The sequence below is a fragment of the Podarcis liolepis genome (genome assembly GCF_965112155.1).
Source record: "Podarcis liolepis genome assembly, chromosome: Z".
Lineage (NCBI taxonomy): Eukaryota > Metazoa > Chordata > Lepidosauria > Squamata > Lacertidae > Podarcis > Podarcis liolepis.
Genome location: NC_139570.1, coordinates 50985875 through 51009092, shown reverse-complemented (window position 1 = coordinate 51009092; position 23218 = coordinate 50985875). Strand labels below are relative to the sequence as shown.

The window sequence follows — 23218 nt, the reverse complement described above, 5'->3', positions numbered from 1 at the left end:
GGCCCCGCCAGTGTAAAGCGACGCGCCCATTGGTTGAGCCTACCTGTCCTCGACGTAACCCCCGCCCCAGGGGTGGGGCTTCAGCACACGCCGAGCCGCCATTGGCCCCGCGCCTGTCAACGCGGGCGCTGATTGGCTGGGCCCTTCGCGCGCCTCCTTTCTCCTCAGAAAGCGCCGCAATGGCGGACGGAGAGCTTGAAGCGCGTTGCCGGCGAGGATATCGACGTCTTGAAGTACGTCCTCCGCCACGTCACGACGCCGGGCGCCGGGAAGGACGTCGTGCGCGGCTCCGCCTGGGCCGAATATCCCGGTGAGGGGACGCCGGCGGCGACGTCTGATTGGGCGAGGCGTGGTCACGTGGCAAGTGGAGGCGGCTTTCGATTGGGCGAAGCGTAGGCGCGTCGAAAGCGAAGGCGGGGATGGAACTTCGCTCGCGACTTTTGATTGGGCGCATGGATAGTAGAGGCGGGCGCAGGACGCCGGCAGCGGCTTCCGATTGGGCGTTCTCTAGGCGGGGCGGGGAGAGCTCGGCTGTTGTGGCTTCCGATTGGGCGAGGCGCATGCCCGTGGAAAGTGAAGGCGGGGGCAGAACGCCGGTAGCGGGCTCCGATTGGAGGAGGGCGGAAGAAGCCGGGGAGTGGCACCTCAGCCTCGCGGCCTCATTGGTCGGCAATGTTGTGAATGGAAGACGCCACGTGTGTTTTGCTATGTCTATAGTAATCAGATGATCGAGTAGTGTCTATTATTATTATTATTATTATTATTATTATTATTATTATTATTATTATTTAGATATTGATGTATCCAAATAAAATAGGAGACTAGAAATAAAAGATTGCTAAATAGTATATGTATATAGTATGTCTTTTATTATTTATTATTAATAATATCATTATAATTATTACAATTGTTATTATTATTATTATTATTATTATTATTATTATTTGATATTGATGTATCCAATTAAAATAGGAGACTAGAAATAAAAGATTGCTAAGTGGTATATTTATATAGTATGTATTATTATTATTATTATTATTATTATTATTATTATTATTATTATTATTATTATTACAATTATTATTATTATTATTATTATTATTATTATTATTATTATTATTATTAGATATTGATGTATCCAATTAAAATAGACTAGAAATAAAAGATTGCTAAATGGTATATTTATATAGTATTTATTGTATTATTATTTATTATTAATATTATAATTATTACTATTACTATTACTATTACTATATTAACTATTATTATTATTATTATTATTATTAGATATTGATGTATCCAATTATAATAGGAGACTAGAAATAAAATTCTATAAAAATACCAAATAATCCAATTGGTCATTCCAACTGGGGAAGCGTCCTGTGTGACTCTGAAGCTTGCGCACCACAGCATAAAATAAAAATACCCAATAATCCAATTGGTAATTCCAACTGATGAAGAGTCCTGTGTGACTCTAAAGCTTGCGCACCACAGCGTAAAATAAAAATACTAAATAATTAAATTGGTAATTCGAACTGGGGAAGAGTCCTGTGTGACTCTAAAGCTTGCGCACCACAGCATAAAATAAAAATACCAAATAATCCAATTGGTAATTCGGATTGATGAAGAGTCCTGTGTGCCTCGAAAGCTTGCGCATCATAGCATAAAATAAAAATACCCAATAATCCCATTGGTAATTGGGATTGATGAAGAGTCCTGTGTGACTCTAAAACTTGCGCATCATACAATAGAATAAAAATACCAAATAATCCAATTGGTAATTCGGATTGATGAAGAGTCCTGTGTGACTCTAAAGCTTGCGCACCACAGCATAAAATAAAAATACCAAATAATCCAATTGGTAATTCCAACTGATGAAGAGTCCTGTGTGACTCTAAAGCTTGTGCACCACAGCATAAAATAAAAATACCAAATAATCCAATTGGTAATTCGGACTGATGAAGAGTCCTGTGTGACTCGAAAGCTTGCGCATCATAGCATAAGAAAGAGTCCAATTCAACCATTTGACGAAAGACAGCAGAACTCAAAAGCTAAGCTATGAAGTGTGACTCTAAAGCTTGCGCACAATGCCATCAAATGAAAAGGCAAAATAGTCAAATGGAGAATTTGAACTTATGAAGAATCCTGTGTGACTCTAAAGCTTGCGCACAATACCATCAAATTAAAAGGCAAACTAGTCAAATGGATCATTCCAACTGGGGAAGAGTCCTGTGTGACTCGAAAGCTTGCGCATTATAGCATAAAATAAAAAGACCCAATCATAAAATGGATCATTCCAACTGGGGAAGAGCCCAGTGTGACTCGAAAGCTTGCGCATCATAGCATAAAATAAAAATACCAAATGATCCAATTGATAATTCGAACTGGGGAAGAGTCCTGTGTGACTCGAAAGCTTGCGCACCGGAACATAAGATAAGAATGCAAAATAATCCGATTGGTAATTCGAACTGATGAAGAGCGCAGTGCAAATTGAAATACCCGAAGAAGAGCCCTGTGGAACCCCAAAGTCTGCGGCTGTTACTGTATTTCCATGTTGGGTTGAAAGCCGCCAGATATAAATATAAATAAATTATTATTATTATTATTATTATTATTATTATTATTATTATTATTATTATTACTATTATTACTATTATTATTAATGAATAAATTGTTGTTAGTTGGGGTATAAATACATTTTCTGTCGTTGTATAAATACATTTATTGTTGCTGTTGTATAAATAAATTGGTTGTTGTTGTTGTCATATAAAGATCCTTATTATTAGGGCATAAATATGATTATTTTTATTATTATTATATTTATTTATTACATTTATTATAATATAAATATCATTATTTATTTATTATTATATATTTATTTATTACATTTATTATAATATAAATATCATTATTATTATTATTATGAGGGTATAAACATTGTCATTATTATTTAAATATCATTATTACTAGTTGGGTATAAATATTATTATTATTAATCATTATTACCATTAGGGTATTATTATTATTATTAAAATATCATTATTATTATTATTAGGGTATAAATATCATTATCGTTATTCTTATTGTTTAAATATAATTATTGCTAGCAGGGTATTATTATTATTATTATTATTATTATTATTATTATTATTATCATTAGGGTATTATTATTATTATTACTATTATTATTATTATTATTATTATTATTATTATTATTATTATTATTATTACCATTAGGGTATTATTATTATTATTATTATTATTATTATTATTATTATTATTATTATTACCATTAGGGTATTATTATTATTATTATTATTATTATTATTATTATTATTACCATTAGGTTATTATTATTATTAGTAGGGTATAAATATTATTATTATTATTATTAGGGTACAAATAATCGATGTCGACGACGCCTCGCCGCTCACCTTGTGCCACTGTTCCTCCAGGCCCAGATCTGCCTCGTCCTAAGGATTCTGGGAGATGTAGTTTGAGGCTTCTAAGGCGCTCTCTAGTCCCCCAAAGGATTCTGGGAGATGTAGTTTGAAGCATCGAAGCCACCCTCTATTTCCCTTTGCACACAGCATCCCCGCAAAGGACTGTGGGAGTTGTAGTTTGAGGCTTCTAAGGCACCCTCTTGTCCCCCAAAGGATTCTGGGAGATGTAGTTTGAGGCTTCTACGGCGCCCTCTTGTCCCCCAAAGAATTCTGGGAGATGTAGTTTGAGGCTAGTCCCCCCAAAGGATTCTGGGAGATGTAGTTTGAGGCTTCTAATGTCTCTCTAGTCCCCCCAAAGGATTCTGGGAGATGTAGTTTGAGGCTTCTAATGTCTCTCTAGTCCCCCAAAGAATTCTGGGAGACGTAGTTTGTGGCTTCTAATGTCTCTCTAGCCCCTCAAAGGATTATGGGAGACGTAGTTTGAGGCTTCTAATGTCTCCCTAGCCCCTCAAAGGATTATGGGAGACGTAGTTTGTGGCTTCTAAGGCTCCCATTCCCCCAAAGAATTCTGGGAGATGTAGTTTGAGGCTTCTAATGTCTCTCTAGCCCCCCAAAGAATTCTGGGAGATGTAGTTTGAGGCTTCTAGTCCCCCAAAGGATTCTGGGAGATGTAGTTTGAGGCTTCTAGTCCCCCAAAGGATTCTGGGAGATGTAGTTTGAGGCTTCTAGTCCCCCAAAGGGATTCTGGGAGATGTAGTTTGAGGCTTCTAATGTCTCTCTAGTCCCCCAAAGGGATTCTGGGAGATGTAGTTTGAGGCTTCTAGCCCCCCAAAGAATTCTGGGAGATGTAGTTTGTGGCTTCTAGTCCCCCAAAGAATTCTGGGAGACGTAGTTTGTGGCTTCTAATGTCTCTCTAGCCCCCCAAAGGATTCTGGGAGATGTCGTTTGCGGCTTCTAGTCCCCCCAAGGATTCTGGGAGTTGTAGTTTGAGGCTAGTCCCCCAAAGGAGTCTGGGAGTTGTAGTTTGAGGCTTCTAGTCCCCCAAAGGATTCTGGGAGATGTAGTTTGAGGCTTCTCGCCCCCCAAAGGATTCTGGGAGATGTAGTTTGAGGCTTCTAATGTCTCTCTAGCCCCCCAAAGGATTCTGGGAGATGTAGTTTGAGGCTTCTAATGTCTCTCTAGCCCCCCAAAGGATTCTGGGAGACGTAGTTTGAGGCTTCTAATGTCTCTCTAGCCCCCCAAAGGATTCTGGGAGATGTAGTTTGAGGCTTCTAATGTCTCTCTAGCCCCCCAAAGGATTCTGGGAGATGTAGTTTGAGGCTTCTAGTCCCCCCAAAGGATTCTGGGAGATGTAGTTTGTGGCTTCTAATGTCTCTCTAGCCCCCCAAAGGATTCTGGGAGATGTAGTTTGAGGCTTCTAGTCCCCCAAAGAATTCTGGGAGATGTAGTTTGTGGCTTCTAGTCCCCCAAAGAATTCTGGGAGATGTAGTTTGAGGCTTCTAATGTCTCTCTAGCCCCCCAAAGGATTCTGGGAGATGTAGTTTGAGGCTTCTAGTCCCCCAAAGGATTCTGGGAGACGTAGTTTGAGGCTTCTAATGTCTCTCTAGCCCCCCAAAGGATTCTGGGAGATGTAGTTTGAGGCTTCTAATGTCTCTCTAGCCCCCCAAAGGATTCTGGGAGATGTAGTTTGAGGCTTCTAGCCCCCCAAAGGATTCTGGGAGACGTAGTTTGTGGCTTCTAATGTCTCTCTAGCCCCCCAAAGAATCCTGGGAGACGTAGTTTGAGGCTTCTAGCCCCCCAAAGGAGTCTGGGAGATGTAGTTTGAGGCTTCTAGCCCCCCAAAGGATTCTGGGAGACGTAGTTTGAGGCTTCTAGTCCCCCCAAAGGATTCTGGGAGATGTAGTTTGTGGCTTCTAATGTCTCTCTAGCCCCCCAAAGGATTCTGGGAGATGTAGTTTGAGGCTTCTAGTCCCCCAAAGAATTCTGGGAGATGTAGTTTGTGGCTTCTAGTCCCCCAAAGAATTCTGGGAGATGTAGTTTGAGGCTTCTAATGTCTCTCTAGCCCCCCAAAGGATTCTGGGAGATGTAGTTTGAGGCTTCTAGTCCCCCAAAGGATTCTGGGAGACGTAGTTTGAGGCTTCTAATGTCTCTCTAGCCCCCCAAAGAATCCTGGGAGACGTAGTTTGAGGCTTCTAGCCCCCCAAAGGAGTCTGGGAGATGTAGTTTGAGGCTTCTAGCCCCCCAAAGGATTCTGGGAGACGTAGTTTGAGGCTTCTAATGTCTCTCTAGCCCCCCAAAGGATTCTGGGAGATGTAGTTTGAGGCTTCTAGCCCCCCAAAGGATTCTGGGAGACGTAGTTTGTGGCTTCTAGCCCCCCAAAGGAGTCTGGGAGACGTAGTTTGTGGCTTCTAATGTCTCTCTAGCCCCCCAAAGAATCCTGGGAGACGTAGTTTGAGGCTTCTAGCCCCCCAAAGGAGTCTGGGAGATGTAGTTTGAGGCTTCTAGCCCCCCAAAGGATTCTGGGAGACGTAGTTTGAGGCTTCTAATGTCTCTCTAGCCCCCCAAAGAATTCTGGGAGACGTAGTTTGAGGCTTCTAGTCCCCCAAAGGATTCTGGGAGATGTAGTTTGAGGCTTCTAGTCCCCCAAAGGATTCTGGGAGATGTAGTTTGAGGCTTCTAATGTCTCTCTAGCCCCCCCAAAGAATTCTGGGAGATGTAGTTTGAGGCTTCTACGGCGCCCTCTATTCCCCCCAAGGATTCTGGGAGTTGTAGCTTGAGGCTTCTAGCCCCCCAAAGGAGTCTGGGAGTTGTAGTTTGAAGCTTCTAAGGCGCCCTTATTCCCTCAAAGGATTCTGGGAGACGTAGTTTGAGGCTTCTAAGCCACCCACTTTGAACCCGCAAAGGATTTTGGGAGACGTAGTTTGAGGCTTCTAAGCCACCCACTTTGAACCCGCAAAGGATCCTGGGAGACGTAGTTTGAGGCTTCTAAGCCACCCACTTTGAACCCGCAAAGGATTCTGGGAGACGTAGTTTGAGGCTTCTAAGCCACCCACTTTGAACCCGCAAAGGATCCTGGGAGACGTAGTTTGAGGCTTCTAAGCCACCCACTTTGAACCCGCAAAGGATCCTGGGAGACGTAGTTTGAGGCTTCTAAGCCACCCACTTTGAACCCGCAAAGGATCCTGGGAGACGTAGTTTGAGGCTTCTAAGTCACCCACTTTGAACCCGCAAAGGATCCTGGGAGACGTAGTTTGAGGCTTCTAAGTCACCTACTTTGAACCCGCAAAGGATCCTGGGAGTCGTAGCACGCAAAGACAAAACCCGGGTTCGAGACGCGCCCACCATTTTAATTCGCTTTATTGGATCTGCGGAAAGAGGAGGCCGGCTGGCAGGCGGCTTCTCCCGCCCCCCGGGTTCGGGGCGGGAGGGCGGGGAGACCCCGGGCGCCCCCCGGCGCCCCCCGCCTTTCGAGGCTTTGTCCTCACTGCGCCTTGGGGCCCTTGTCGAGGGGTTTCCCGATGTCCCGCCCGCGGAGCTTGAGGCCTGGGGGGAGAGAGGAGGAGGGTCAGCCGCGCCTCCTCGAACCCGCAACCCGGCCCCCCACCTCGAACCCGGCGCCCCGCTTACCGATGGCTCTCTCGATCTTGCCCAGCACCTGGTTGTTGGGGATGGCCTTGCCCGACTCGTAGTCGGCGATCACCTGCGGCTTCTCGTTGATTTTCTGGAAGGGAAAGAGAGCAGGTTCCGAGTGCGAGTTCCGGGGCGTCTTGATTTTCCACATTTTGGATTTTTTGATTGATTTCCCTCCCATTTTGTATGGATTCCCCCCCATTTTTTGATAGATTTCCCCCCCATTTTTTAATTCATTTTATTCATTTTTTAATTCATTTTATTCATTTTTTTATTCATTTTATTCATTTTTTATTCATTTTATTCATTTTTTTATTCATTTTATTCATTTTTTTATTCATTTTATTCATTTTTTTATTCATTTTATTCATTTTTTTATTCATTTTTTTATTCATTTTCTTTTTTTTAAAAAATATATATATATATATTTATTAGAGTTTCCATTTTTTTGCAAGCAAAAAGAAAAAAGCCAACCTGAAAAAGACATAAATTTCACCACTTATTTTCTATATTTCATACCTCCCCTTCTTGTATATCCAAATTATTTACACAGCAAATCCTTAACTCAAAGCATTTCAGCTTAAAAAGATAGGAAAAAACCTGATTTTCTCTCCAGCATCTTCGATTATTATCACTTTGAAGAAAAGAAAACCATTTGATCCAATTCCTTTTGCCATTACAGCTAGAAATCACTGAATTTCGATCCAACATTCCTTAATTTTACAATATTTTTGAAAATAGTCCTTAAACTCTTTCCAATCTTCTTCTCCCTGGTCACGGATTCTGCCCGTTTTTTATTGATTTTCCAATTTTTTTCCAAGCAAACCAACGTCAATCTCGACCGTCTTGAAACCAAACTTAGTCTTGGCTCCGGGTTCCGAATGCGAGTTCAGGGGAAAAAAGCCCATTCCTTTTTCTTTCTGTTTTTTAATTGATTTTCTATATTTTGTTACGGATTTTGATTTTCTTTCCATTTTTAAAATCGATTTTCCATTCTTTTTTTTATTGATTCTTATTTTTTATTGATTCCCCCCCATTTTTAAATAGATTTCCCCCCATTTTTTATTGATTTTCCAATTATTATTATTATTATTATTATTATTATTATTATTATTCAAGCAAACAAACGTCCATCTCACCCGTCTTTAAACCAAATTGGATTTTGATTTTCTTTCCATTTTTAAAATTGATTTTCCATTCTTTCTTTTATTGATTCTTATTTTTTATTGATTCCCCCCATTTTTAATAGATTTCCCCCCATTTTTTATTGATTTTCCAATTTATTATTATTATTATTATTATTATTATTATTATTATTATTATTATTATTATTAATTTTTTTCCCAAGCAAAGAAACGTCCATCTCACCCGTCTTTAAACCAAATTTAGTAACATGGTTAAGTGACTTATATCCCCCTGGTTGAATTTCAGTCTATATGAACTGTTTTCCCAAACCAATATTCTTTTAACTTAATTAATTAACTTAATTAACTTAATCACTCAACATCTTTCTTTCTTTCCAAACCAATCTTCTTTTAATTTAACTTAATCACTCGACATCTTTCTTTCTTTCCAATTCATAATTAACATATTAATTTATCCCATTACATCTTTCAATCCTAAACCTGTCTGGTCTTTGCAAGCTTTTCCAATTCCACATTAATTAATTCCAATCACATATTAATTTATCCCATTACATCTTTCAATCCTAAACTTATCTGGTCTTTGCAAGCTTTTCCAATTAGTTTTCCAATTAGTCACATAATTGACTAAATAAGCTTTCAATTTCCTCCATTCTTCCTGGTAATCCTCCTATTTCTGGTCCTATTTCTTCATCAACAACAGCTAATAATTGTCAATAATGACCGTCTATGACAGCTAATAATTGTCAATAATGACCCTCAACAACAGCTAATAATTTTCAATCATTACCGTCAACAACAGCTAATAATTTTCAATAATGACCGTCAACAACAGCTAATAATTGTCAATAATGATCGTCAACAACAGCTAATAATTGTCAATAACGACCGTCAACAACAGCTAATAATTGTCAATAATGACCGTCAACAACAGCTAATAATTGTCAATAATGAACGTCAACAACAGCTAATAATTGTCAATAACGACCGTCACCAACAGCTAATAATTGTCAATAACGACCGTCAACAACAGCTAATAATTGTCAATAATGACCGTCAACAACAGCTAATAATTGTCAATAACGACCGTCAACAGCAGCTAATAATTTTCAATAATGACCGTCAACAACAGCTAATAATTGTCAATAACGACCATCAACAACAGCTAATAATTGTCAATAACGACCATCAACAACAGCTAATAATTGTCAATAATGACCGTCAACAACAGCTAATAATTGTCAATCATGACCGTCAACAACAGCTAATAATTGTCAATAACGACCGTCAACTACAGCTAATAATTTTTAATAATGACCCTCAACAGCTAATATTTTTTAATAATTACCCTCAACAACAGCTAATAATTGTCAATAATGAACGTCAACAACAGCTAATAATTTTCAATAATGACCGTCAACAACAGCTAATAATTGTCAATAATGACCGTCAACAACAGCTAATAATTTTTAATAATGACCCTCAACAACAGCTAATAATTACCGTCAGCAACACCTAATAATTTTTAATCATTACCGCCAACCACAGCTAATAATTTTGAATAATGACCATCAACAACAGCTAATAATTTTTAACAATTCCCTTTATTACCTTTCCCCCCTTCTTTTCCTTTTTCTGTGTATCATTTTGCTTTGTGGTTTGTGTGACCCTTGTGGAAAATCTAATAAAAGTTCATATTAAAATAACAAGAATAATGATGATTTTTAATAACGACCATCAACAACAGCTAATAATTTTTAATAATTGCCTTTCCCCCCTTCTTTTCCTTTTTCTGTGTATCATTTTGCTTTGTGGTTTGTGTGACCCTTGTGGAAAATCTAATAAAAGTTCATATTAAAATAACAAGAATAATGATGATTTTTAATAACGACCATCAACAACAGCTAATAATTTTTAATAATTGCCTTTCCCCCCTTCTTTTCCTTTTTCTGTGTATCATTCTGCTTTGCGGTTTGTGTTACCCTTGTGGAAAATCTAATAAAAATTCATTTTAAAATAACAAGAATAGTGATGATTTTTAATAACGACCATCAACAACAGCTAATAATTTTTAATAATTGCCTTTCCCCCCTTCTTTTCCTTTTTCTGTGTATCATTTTGCTTTGCGGTTTGTGTTACCCTTGTGGAAAATCTAATAAAAATTCATTTTAAAATAACAAGAATAATGATGATTTTTGATAACGCCCGTCAACAACAGCTAATAATTTTAATAATTCCCTTTATTCCCCCCTTCTTTTCCTTATTCTGTTTTTGTGTATCATTTTGCTTTGTGGTTTGTGGAAAATCTAATAAAAATTTATTTTAAAATAACAAGAATAGTGATGATTTTTGATAACGACCGTCAAGAACCGCTAATGATTTTTAATAATTACCGTCGCCAGGTCCTTCTGGGTCAGCCCCTTGCCCTGGCGCCCCTGCTGGATGACTTTGCCCACCTCCAGGGGCACCCGGTCGTGGTGCAGCTCCTCCGTCTCCCGGTCCAGCTTGGCCGTGTTCTTCGTGATGGAGTGCTGCTTGTTCTGGCCCGCCGCCCCTGCGGACAAAGCCAGTGACGTCACTTCCTGTCTGGGCAGGAAGTCACAACAGGCGGCCCACATCTTTCTCCCCCGGTTAAAAAAACAAACAACCACATGCTACCTATGTCTCCGGTTAAAAATGAATAGTTTTTTATTTAGTTTATCCCACCCTGCGCGGTGACAGCACTTCCTGTCCGGACAGGAAGTCACAACAGGCGGCCCACATCTTTCTCCCCCGGTTAAAAAACAACAAACCACATGCTACCTATGTCTCTCTTCTCCGGTTGAAAATTAATAATTTTTTATTTAGATTATCCGAAGCGGCGACAGCACTTCCTGTCCGGACAGGAAGTCACAACACACGACCTACGGTTGCAGGAGGAGACAGGAAGTAGAAGGATGCTTCAAAGAGTAGGAGTGGTACCCAAGGAGGAGGAGGAGGAAGGATGCAGGAGGAGACAGGAAGTAGAAGGATGCTTCAAGGAGGAGTGGTACCCAAGGAGGAGGGAGGAGGAGGAAGGAGGAGACAGGAAGTAGAAGGGTGCTGGAAGGAGGAGGAGGGAGGCAGGAGGAGACAGGAAGAAGAAGGATGCTTCAAGGAGGAGGAGGAGGAAGGATGCAGGAGGAGACAGGAAGTAGAAGGATGCTTCAAGGAGGAGGATTGGTACCCAAGGAGGAGGAGGAGGAAGGATGCAGGAGGAGACAGGAAGTAGAAGGATGCTTCAAGGAGGAGGAAGGATGCAGGAGGAGACAGGAAGTAGAAGGATGCTTCAAGAAGGAGGAGTGGTACCCGAGGAGGAGGAGGAGGAGGAGGAGGAAGGATGCAGGAGGAGACAGGAAGTAGAAGGATGCTTCAAGGAGGAGGAAGGATGCAGGAGGAGACAGGAAGTAGAAGGATGCTTCAAGAAGGAGGAGTGGTACCCGAGGAGGAGGAGGAGGAGGAGGAGGAAGGATGCAGGAGGCAGGAGGAGACAGGAAGTAGAAGGATGCTTGAATGAGGAGTGGTACCCGAGGAGGAGGAGGGATGCAGGAGGAGACAGGAAGAAGAAGGATGCTTCAAGGAGGAGGAGGAGGAAGGATGCAGGAGGAGACAGGAAGAAGAAGGATGCTTCAAGGAGGAGGAGGAGGAAGGATGCAGGAGGAGACAGGAAGAAGAAGGATGCTTCAAGGAGGAGGAGGGGGAAGGATGCAGGAGGAGACAGGAAGAAGAAGGATGCTTCAAGGAGGAGGAGGAGGAAGGATGCAGGAGGAGACAGGAAGAAGAAGGATGCTTCAAGGAGGAGGAGGAAGGAGGCAGGAGGAAGCAGGAAGTAGAAGGATGCTTCAAGGAGGAGGAGTGGTACCCAAGGAGGAGGAGGAGGAAGGATGCAGGAGGAGACAGGAAGAGGAAGGATGCTTCAAGGAGGAAGAGGAAGGAGGCAGGAGGAGACAGGAAGTAGAAGGATGCTTCAAGGAGGAGGAGGAGGAAGGATGCAGGAGGAGACAGGAAGTAGAAGGATGCTTCAAGGAGGAGGAGGAGGAAGGATGCAGGAGGAGACAGGAAGTAGAAGGATGCTTCAAGGAGGAAGAGGAAGGAGGCAGGAGGAGACAGGAAGTAGAAGGATGCTTCAAGGAGGAAGAGGAAGGAGGCAGGAGGAGACAGGAAGTAGAAGGATGCTTCAAGGAGGAAGAGGAAGGAGGCAGGAGGAGACAGGAAGTAGAAGGAGGCTTCAAGGAGGAAGAGGAAGGAGGCAGGAGGAGACAGGAAGTAGAAGGATGCTTCAAGGAGGAGGAGTGGTACCCAAGGAGGAGGAGGAGGAAGGATGCGGGAGGAGACAGGAAGTAGAAGGATGCTTCAAGGGGGAGGAGGAGGAAGGATGCAGGAGGAGACAGGAAGTAGAAGGATGCTTCAAGGGGGAGGAGGAAGGATGTAGGAGGAGACAGGAAGTAGAAGGATGCTTCAAGGAGGAGGAGTGGTACCCAAGGAGGAGGAGGAGGAAGGATGCGGGAGGAGACAGGAAGTAGAAGGATGCTTCAAGGGGGAGGAGGAGGAAGGATGCAGGAGGAGACAGGAAGTAGAAGGATGCTTCAAGGAGGAGGAGTGGTACCCAAGGAGGAGGAGGAGGAAGGATGCGGGAGGAGACAGGAAGTAGAAGGATGCTTCAAGGGGGAGGAGGAGGAAGGATGCAGGAGGAGACAGGAAGTAGAAGGATGCTTCAAGGGGGAGGAGGAAGGATGTAGGAGGAGACAGGAAGTAGAAGGATGCTTCAAGGAGGAGGAGTGGTACCCAAGGAGGAGGAGGAGGAAGGATGCGGGAGGAGACAGGAAGTAGAAGGATGCTTCAAGGGGGAGGAGGAAGAAGGCAGGAGGAGACAGGAAGTAGAAGGATGCTTCAAGGGGGAGGAGGAAGAAGGCAGGAGGAGACAGGAAGTAGAAGGATGCTTCAAGGAGGAGGAGTGGTACCCAAGGAGGAGAAAGGATGCAGGAGGAGACAGGAAGTAGAAGGATGCTTCAAGGAGGAGGAGGAGGAAGGATGCAGGAGGAGACAGGAAGTAGAAGGATGCTTCAAGGAGGAGGAGGAGGAAGGAGGCAGGAGGAGACAGGAAGTGGAAGGATGCTTCAAGGAGGAGGAGGAGGAAGGAGGCAGGAGGAGACAGGAAGTAGAAGGATGCTTCCAGGAGGAGGAGGGGGAAGGATGCAAGAGGAGAGAGGAAGTAGAAGGATGCTTCAAGGAGGAGGAGGGGGAAGGAGGCAGGAGGAGACAGGAAGTAGAAGGATGCTTCAAGGAGGAGGAGGAGGATGGATGGATGCAGGAGGAGACAGGAAGTAGAAGGATGCTTCAAGGAGGAGGAGGAGGAAGGATGCAGGAGGAGACAGGAAGTAGAAGGATGCTTCAAGGAGGAGTGGTACCCAAGGAGGAGGAGGAGGAAGGATGCAGGAGGAGACAGGAAGTAGAAGGATGCTACAAGGAGGAGGAGGGGGAAGGATGCAGGAGGAGACAGGAAGTAGAAGGATGCTGGGAGGAGACAGGAAGTAGAAGGATGCTTCAAGGAGGAGGAGGAGGAAGGATGCAGGAGGAGACAGGAAGTAGAAGGATGCAGGAGGAGACAGGAAGTAGAAGGAGGCAGGAGGAGACAGGAAGTAGAAGGATGCTTCAAGGAGGAGGAGGAGGAAGGATGCAGGAGGAGACAGGAAGTAGAAGGATGCTTCAAGGAGGAGGAGGAGGAAGGATGCAGGAGGAGACAGGAAGTAGAAGGATTCTTCAAGGAGGAGGAGGAGGAAGGATGCAGGAGGAGACAGGAAGTAGAAGGATGCAGGAGGAGACAGGAAGTAGAAGGAGGCAGGAGGAGACAGGAAGTAGAAGGATGCTTCAAGGAGGAGGAGGAGGAAGGATGCAGGAGGAGACAGGAAGTAGAAGGATGCTTCAAGGAGGAGGAGGAGGAAGGATGCAGGAGGAGACAGGAAGAAGAAGGATGCTTCAAGGAGTAGGAGGAGGAAGGATGCAGGAGGAGACAGGAAGAAGAAGGATGCTTCAAGGCGGAGGAGGGGTACCCAAGGAGGAGGAGGAGGAGGAGGAAGGATGCAGGAGGAGACAGGAAGTAGAAGGATGCTTCAAGGAGGAGGAGGAGGAAGGATGCAGGAGGAGACAGGAAGAAGAAGGATGCTTCAAGGAGTAGGAGGAGGAAGGATGCAGGAGGAGACAGGAAGAAGAAGGATGCTTCAAGGCGGAGGAGGGGTACCCAAGGAGGAGGAGGAGGAGGAGGAAGGATGCAGGAGGAGACAGGAAGTAGAAGGATGCTTCAAGGAGGAGGAGGAGGAAGGATGCAGGAGGAGACAGGAAGTAGAAGGAGGCTTCAAGGAGGAGGGGGAAGGATGCAGGAGGAGACAGGAAGTAGAAGGATGCTTCAAGGAGGAGGAGGAGGAAGGATGCAGGAGGAGACAGGAAGTAGAAGGATGCTTCAAGGAGGAGGAGTGGTACCCAAGGAGGAGGAGGAGGAAGGATGCAGGAGGTGACAGGAAGTAGAAGGATGCTTCAAGGAGGAGGAGTGGTACCCAAGGAGGAGGAAGAGGAAGGATGCAGGAGGAGACAGGAAGTAGAAGGGTGCTGGAAGGAGGAGGAGGGAGGCAGGAGGAGACAGGAAGAAGAAGGATGCTTCAAGGAGGAGGAGGAGGAAGGATGCAGGAGGAGACAGGAAGTAGAAGGATGCTTCAAGGAGGAGTGGTACCCAAGGAGGAGGAGGAGGAAGGATGCAGGAGGAGACAGGAAGTAGAAGGATGCTTCAAGGAGGAGGAAGGATGCAGGAGGAGACAGGAAGAAGAAGGATGCTTCAAGGAGGAGGAGGGGGAAGGATGCAGGAGGAGAGAGGAAGTAAAAGGATGCTTCAAGGAGGAGGAAGAGGAAGGATGCAGGAGGAGACAGGAAGAAGAAGGATGCTTCAAGGAGGAGGAGGGGGAAGGATGCAGGAGGAGAGAGGAAGTAGAAGGATGCTTCAAGGAGGAGGAGGGGGAAGGATGCAGGAGGAGAGAGGAAGTAGAAGGATGCTTCAAGGAGGAGGAGTGGTACCCAAGGAGGAGGAGGAGGAAGGATGCGGGAAGAGACAGGAAGTAGAAGGATGCTTCAAGGAGGAGGAGGGGGAAGGATGCAGGAGGAGAGAGGAAGTAGAAGGATGCTTCAAGGAGGAGGAGGGGGAAGGATGCAGGAGGAGACAGGAAGTAGAAGGGTGCTTCAAGGAGTAGGAGTGGTACCCAAGGAGGAGGAAGAGGAAGGATGCAGGAGGAGACAGGAAGCAGAAGGATGCTTCAAGGAGGAGGAGTGGTACCCGAGGAGGAGGAGGAGGAAGGATGCAGGAGGAGACAGGAAGTAGAAGGATGCTTCAAGGAGGAGGAAGGATGCAGGAGGAGACAGGAGGAAGAAGGATGCTTCAAGGAGGAGGAGTGGTACCCAAGAAGGAGGAGGAGGAAGGATGCAGGAGGAGACAGGAAGTAGAAGGATGCTTAAAGGAGGAGGAAGGATGCAGGAGGAGACAGGAAGTAGAAGGATGCTTCAAGGAGGAGGAAGGATGCAGGAGGAGACAGGAAGTAGAAGGATGCTTCAAGGAGGAGGAAGGATGCAGGAGGAGACAGGAAGTAGAAGGATGCTTCAAGGAGGAGGAGTGGTACCCAAGAAGGAGGAGGATGAGGAGGAAGGAGGAGACAGGAAGTAGAAGGATGCTTCAAGGAGGAGGAGGAAGGAGGAGACAGGAAGCAGAAGGATGCTTCAAGGAGGAGGAAGGATGCAGGAGGAGACAGGAAGTAGAAGGATGCTTCAAGGAGGAGGAAGGATGCAGGAGGAGACAGGAAGTAGAAGGATGCTTCAAGGAGGCGGAAGGATGCAGGAGGAGACAGGAAGTAGAAGGATGCTTCAAGGAGGAGGAAGGATGCAGGAGGAGACAGGAAGTAGAAGGATGCTTCAAGGAGGCGGAAGGATGTAGGAGGAGACAGGAAGTAGAAGGATGCTTCAAGGCGGAGGAGGAGGAAGGAGGCAGGAGGAGACAGGAAGTAGAAGGATGCTTCAAGGGGGAGGAGGAAGGATGCAGGAGGAGACAGGAAGTAGAAGGATGCTTCAAGGGGGAGGAGGAAGGATGCAGGAGGAGACAGGAAGTAGAAGGATGCTTCAAGGGGGAGGAGGAGGAAGGAGGCAGGAGGAGACAGGAAGTAGAAGGATGCTTCAAGGGGGAGGAGGAAGGATGCAGGAGGAGACAGGAAGTAGAAGGATGCTTCAAGGGGGAGGAGGAGGAAGGAGGCAGGAGGAGACAGGAAGTAGAAGGATGCTTCAAGGGGGAGGAGGAAGGATGCAGGAGGAGACAGGAAGTAGAAGGATGCTTCAAGGGGGAGGAGGAAGGATGCAGGAGGAGACAGGAAGTAGAAGGATGCTTCAAGGGGGAGGAGGAAGGATGCAGGAGGAGACAGGAAGTAGAAGGATGCTTCAAGGGGGAGGAGGAAGGATGCAGGAGACAGGAAGTAGAAGGATGCTTCAAGGAGGCGGAAGGATGCAGGAGGAGACAGGAAGTAGAAGGATGCTTCAAGGAGGAGGAGGGGGAAGGATGCAGGAGGAGACAGGAAGTAGAAGGATGCTTCAAGGAGGAGGAGGGGGAAGGATGCAGGAGGAGACAGGAAGTAGAAGGATGCTTCAAGGGGGAGGAGGAGGAAGGAGGCAGGAGGAGACAGGAAGTAGAAGGATGCTTCAAGGGGGAGGAGGAAGGATGCAGGAGGAGACAGGAAGTAGAAGGATGCTTCAAGGGGGAGGAGGAAGGATGCAGGAGGAGACAGGAAGTAGAAGGATGCTTCAAGGGGGAGGAGGAAGGATGCAGGATGAGACAGGAAGTAGAAGGATGCTTCAAGGGGGAGGAGGAGGAAGGAGGCAGGAGGAGACAGGAAGTAGAAGGATGCTTCAAGGGGGAGGAGGAAGGATGCAGGAGGAGACAGGAAGTAGAAGGATGCTTCAAGGGGGAGGAGGAAGGATGCAGGAGGAGACAGGAAGTAGAAGGATGCTTCAAGGGGGAGGGGGAAGGATGCAGGAGGAGACAGGAAGTAGAAGGATGCTTCAAGGGGGAGGAGGAGGAAGGAGGCAGGAGGAGACAGGAAGTAGAAGGATGCTTCAAGGAGGCGGAAGGATGCAGGAGGAGACAGGAAGTAGAAGGATGCTTCAAGGAGGAGGAGTGGTACCCAAGGAGGAGGAAGAGGAAGGATGCAGGATGAGACAGGAAGTAGAAGGATGCTTCAAGGAGGAGGAGGGGGAAGGATGCAGGAGGAGACAGGAAGTAGAAGGATGCTTCAAGGAGGAGGAGTGGTACCCAAGGAGGAGGAAGAGGAAGGATGCAGGAGGAGACAGGAAGTAGAAGGATGCTTCAAGGAGGAGGAGTGGTACCCAAGGAGGAGGAGGAGGAGGAGGAAGGATGCAGGAGGAGACAGGAAGTAGAAGGATGCTTCAAGGAGGAGGAGTGGTACCCAAGGAGGAGGAGGAAGGATGCGGGAGGAGACAGGAAGTAGAAGGATGCTTCAAGGAGGAGGAGGAGGAAGGATGCAGGAGGAGACAGGAAGTAGAAGGATGTTTCAAGGAGGAGGAGGAAGGAGGCAGGAGGAGACAGGAAGTAGAAGGATGCTTCAAGGAGGAGGAGGAGGAAGGATGCAGGAGGAGACAGGAAGTAGAAGGATGCTTCAAGGAGGAGGAGTGGTACCCAAGGAGGAGGAGGAAGGATGCGGGAGGAGACAGGAAGTAGAAGGATGCTTCAAGGAGGAGGAGGAGGAAGGATGCAGGAGGAGACAGGAAGTAGAAGGATGTTTCAAGGAGGAGGAGGAAGGAGGCAGGAGGAGACAGGAAGTAGAAGGATGCTTCAAGGAGGAGGAGTAGTACCCAAGGAGGAGGAGGAGGAAGGATGCAGGAGGAGACAGGAAGTAGAAGAATGCTTCAAGGAGGAGGAGTGGTACCCAAGGAGGAGGAGGGGGAAGGATGCAGGAGGAGACAGGAAGTAGAAGGGTGCTGGAAGGAGGAGGAGGGAGGCAGGAGGAGACAGGAAGAAGGATGCTTCAAGGAGTAGGAGGAAGGAGGAGACAGGAAGTAGAAGGAGGCTTGAAGGAGGAGGAGGAGGAAGGATGCAGGAGGAGACAGGAAGTAGAAGGATGCTTCAAGGAGGAGCAGTGGTACCCAAGGAGGAGGAGGAGGAAGGATGCAGGAGGAGACAGGAAGTAGAATGATGCTTCAAGGCGGAGGAGGAGGAAGGATGCAGGAGGAGACAGGAAGTAGAAGGATGCTTCAAGGAGGAGGAGGAGGAAGGATGCAGGAGGAGACAGGAAGTAGAAGGATGCTTCAAGGAGGAGGAGGAGGAAGGAGGCAGGAGGAGACAGGAAGTAGAAGCCTCAAAACTAAGGGACCAGCAGCCCAAAGAACGGATTTTCCAAGGGCCACATCACGTTAAAAATGGCAAATACCGTCCAAAATGGGGGAAACTCACATTTCTTCGAGGTCTCCACATCGTCGCCTCTCCTCTGAGCCGCAACGACAGCCTGGGGCAGAAAAGAGGGACATGAGGGGAGCCATAAAAAAAAAAGATTATTGATTTTTCTTCTTCTTAATTTGTGAATTATGTGTTTAATAAAGTTGTTATGAGACTAGTGCAAAGTAGAGGTAATTCTGATCCTTGGGATTTTATAGAGAGAGGTACAGATTTTTATTTATTCAGATTGGTTCTCTGATTTATTAAATAAATACTGTTTTTATTATTAGACTATATTAATAATATAAAATTAATAATGATATAATATAATCAGAATCCAACCAGGGTCTTGTCTAATATAATCAGAATTCAAACAAGGATTTTGTCTAATATAATCAGAACCACACCAGATTTTTATTTATTCAGATTTGTTATCTGATTTATTAAATAAATACTGTTTTTATTATTGTACTATATTGATAATATAATATAAAATTAATAATGATATAATATAATCAGAATCAAAACAGGATCTTGTCTAATATAATCAGAATCACACCAGGATTTTGTCTGATATAATCAGAATTAAACCAGGATTTTGTCTAATATAATCAGAATCACACCAGATTTTTATTTATTCAGATTTGTTATCTGATTTATTAAATAAATACTATTTTTATTATTGTACTATATTAGTAATATAATATAAAATTAATAATGATATAATATAATCAGAATCAAAACAGGGTCTTGTCTAATATAATCAGAATCACACCAGGGTCTTGTCTAATATAATCAGAATTCAACCAGGATTTTGTCTAATATAATCAGAACCACACCAGATTTTTATTTATTCAGATTTGTTATCTGATTTATTACATAAATACTATTTTTATTATTATACTATATTAGTAATATAATATAAAATTAATAATAATATAATATAATCAGAATCCAACCAGGGTCTTGTCTAATATAATCAGAATTCAAACAAGGATTTTGTCTAATATAATCAGAATTAAACCAGGATTTTGTCTAATATAATCAGAATCACACCAGATTTTTATTTATTCAGATTTGTTATCTGATTTATTACATAAATACTATTTTTATTATTATACTATATTAGGAATATAATATAAAATTAATAATAATATAATATAATCAGAATCAAAACAGGGTCTTGTCTAATATAATCAGAATTAAACCAGGGTCCTGTCTAATATAATCAGAATTAAACCAGGATTTTGTCTAATATAATCAGAATCACACCAGATTTTTATTTATTCAGATTTGTTATCTGATTTATTACATAAATACTATTTTTATTATTATACTATATTAGTAATATAATATAAAATTAATAATAATATAATATAATCAGAATTCAACCAGGGTCTTGTCTAATATAATCAGAATTAAACCAGGGTCCTGTCTAATATAATCAGAATTAAACCAGGATCCTGTCTAATATAATCAGAATTAAACCAGGGTCTTGTCTAATGTAATCAGAATTCAAACAAGGATTTTGTCTAATATAATCAGAATTAAACCAGGGTCTTGTTTAATATAATCAGAATTAAACCAGGGTCTTGTCTAATATAATCAGAATTAAACCAGGGTCTTGTCTAATATAATCAGAATTAAACCAGGGTCTTGTCTAATATAATCAGAATTAAACCAGGGTCTTGTTTAATATAATCAGAATTCAACCAGGGTCCTGTCTAATATAATCAGAATCCAACCAGGGTCTTTCTAATATAATAAAATGACATTTTTTGGGGGGGGAATAGAATGATACATATATATAAAAAAAGGAAATTTACTTTTCATCCCATTTAATGGAACTCACTGATTTTTAACCCCATTTAAATTGAATGCAATTAATTTACTTTTCATTAAATTGAACTGACTTCTTTTTAATCCAATTTAAATTGAATGCAAGTAAATTATTTTTAATGCTCTTTAATGGAACTCTCTTCTTTTTAATCCAATTTAAATTAAATGCAATTCATTTACTTTTCATTAAATTGAACTCACTTCTTTTTAATCCAATTTAAATTGAATGCAAGTAAATTATTTTTAATGCCATTTCATGGAACTCACTTCTTTTTAATCCAATTTAAATTGAATGCAATTCACTTATTTGCAAGTAATTTATTTTCCATCCCATTTCATGGAACTCACTTCTTTTTAACCCAATTTAAATTGAACGCAATTCATTTCCTTTTCATTAAACGGAACTCCCTTCTTTTTAATCCAATTTAAATTGATTTTTACATTATTTTTAATGCCATTTAACCCAATTTCACCTCATTAAAGGTTATTTATTTCCCATTAAATTGAAATGGAGCTCGTTCCTTTTCATTTTAATTCGAAGAAAACTTAAAATTTACCACAAGATATCCATTTTTAATCCCATTTAAATTCAATTAAACTCATTTATTTATATATGAGGGGAAAAAATCTCTCTGAGGAGAATCCCGGGCGCCATTTTGAGAGGGCGTGGCCTGGCGCGCCGCCATCTTGGCGGGAAGGGGCGGCGGCCAATGGGAGCCGCCGGGGGGCGTGGCCTGGCGCGCCGCCATCTTGGCGGGCAGGGGCGGCGGCCAATGGGAGCCGCCGGGGGGCGTGGCCTGCGGGGGGCTTTTGAGGGGCGCGCCGCGGCCTGGTCCCCTCAGAGCGCCCCGTGAGAGGGCCGGCGGCGGTTGTGCGGGGAGAGGCCTCCGCTCACCTGCTTGGACTTGGCCTGGGCCGCGCTGGGCCCCTTCTTGCGCAGCACCGTCACCGTGTCCCAGTCGCTCTCCGCCATGGCGCCGCTCTGGCTGGCCCGACCGCCTTCTCGGACGGCTATTGGTCTCTCCTTAAGAAGGGCCCGCCTCCCAGGGGCACGTCCGCCAATCGGCGTTCGCCGCACCAGGATGGCGGCGAGGGATTGGGTGGCGCGCCTCTCGCTCTGGAGGGGGAGCATGCGCAGAAGCGAGCGTGGGTTGCGTGGCGTCACGCTCTTTGGGGAGCATGCGCAGACGCGACTGTGAAGCTGCCCGCGCTGTGGAGCATACGCAGAAAGAAAAGCCGAGGGCCCTCAACCAACATGGCGGCCCAGCCATGGTTCCCCGTGCCCTCCTCCAAAATGGCCGCCCTCGCAACGCCCTCGCTCGAGTCGCCTCAAGAGGCGTCTAGCCTAGGCCGCGCTGCCCTCAACCAACATGGCGGCCCAGCCATGGTCCCCGTGCCCTCCTCCAAAATGGCCGCCCTAGCAACGCCCTCGCTCGCGTCGCCTCAAGAGGCGTCTAGCCTAGGCCGCGCTGCCCTCAACCAACATGGCGGCCCAGCCATGGTTCCCCGTGCCCTCCTCCAAAATGGCCGCCCTAGCAACGCCCTCGCTCGAGTCGCCTCAAGAGGCGTCTAGCCTAGGCCGCGCTGCCCTCAACCAACATGGCGGCGGCGCCCGTTCTTTCCCCCTCCCTCTTTCCAGTCCCTTTGCCCTCGTCCAAAATGGCCGCCCTAGCAACGCCCTCGCTCGATTCCCCTCAAGAGGAATCTAGTCTGAAATGCAGAAATCTAGCCTAGGCCGCGCTGCCCTCAACCAACATGGCGCCGGCGCCGCCTCTTCCGCCCGTTCTTTCCCCCCTCCCTCTTTCCAGTCCCTTTGCCCTCAGCCAAAATGGCCGCCCTAGCAACGCCCCCGCTCGACGCACGCGCGGCGATAGGTGGGCCAATCAGAGGCCGGGCTGTGGGCGGGGCCAGCGGTTTCCCGCCTTTTCTGCTTGAAAATGTATTTAATGCATTTATTGTATTTAATGTATTTAATGTATGTATTGTATTTAATGTATTGTATTTAATGTATTTATTGTATTTAATGTATTTAATGTATTTATTGTATTTATTGTATTTAATGTATTTATTGGATTTAATGTATTTAATGTATTTAATGTATTTATTGTATTTATTGGATTTAATGTATTTATTGGATTTAATGTATTTAATGTATTTATTGTATTTAATGTATTTAATGTATTTAATGTATTTATTGTATTTAATGTATTTAATGTATTTAATGTATTTAATGTATTTGATGTATTTATTGTATTTAATGTATTTATTGTATTTAATGTATTTAATGGATTTAATGTATTTATAGTATTTAATGGATTTAATGGATTTAATGTATTTAATGTATTTATTGTATTTATTGTATTTAATGTGTTTATTGTATTTAATGTATTTAATGTGTTTAATGTATTTAATGGGTTTAATGTATTTAATGTATTTATTGTATTTAATGTATTTAATGTATTTAATGTCTTGGAAACTGTAGCTGAAGAGATTTAATGTATTTAATGTATTTATTGTATTTAATGTATTTAATGTATTTATTGTATTTAATGTATTTAATGTATTTAATGTATTTATTGTATTTAATGTATTTAATGTATTTATTGTATTTAATGTATGTATTGTATTTAATGTCTTGGAAACTGTAGCTGAAGAGATTTAATGTATTTAATGTC

The 23218-nt window shown here is 43.8% G+C and overlaps 1 protein-coding gene across 1 annotated transcript; it reads right to left on the bottom strand.

The window, feature by feature from the left end:
- Window positions 1-6784: 6784 nt before the first annotated feature.
- On the bottom strand, window positions 6785-21569 carry EDF1 (endothelial differentiation related factor 1). The gene is made up of 5 exons (XM_083484549.1): window positions 21439-21569; window positions 18723-18774; window positions 10609-10769; window positions 7071-7164; window positions 6785-6986 (listed from the first exon to the last, which is right to left on the bottom strand). Exons 1-5 carry the CDS (start codon window positions 21514-21516, stop codon window positions 6925-6927), a joined length of 447 nt encoding a protein of 148 aa, XP_083340675.1. The 5' UTR covers window positions 21517-21569; the 3' UTR covers window positions 6785-6924.
- Between the last annotated feature and the right edge of the window lie 1649 nt (window positions 21570-23218).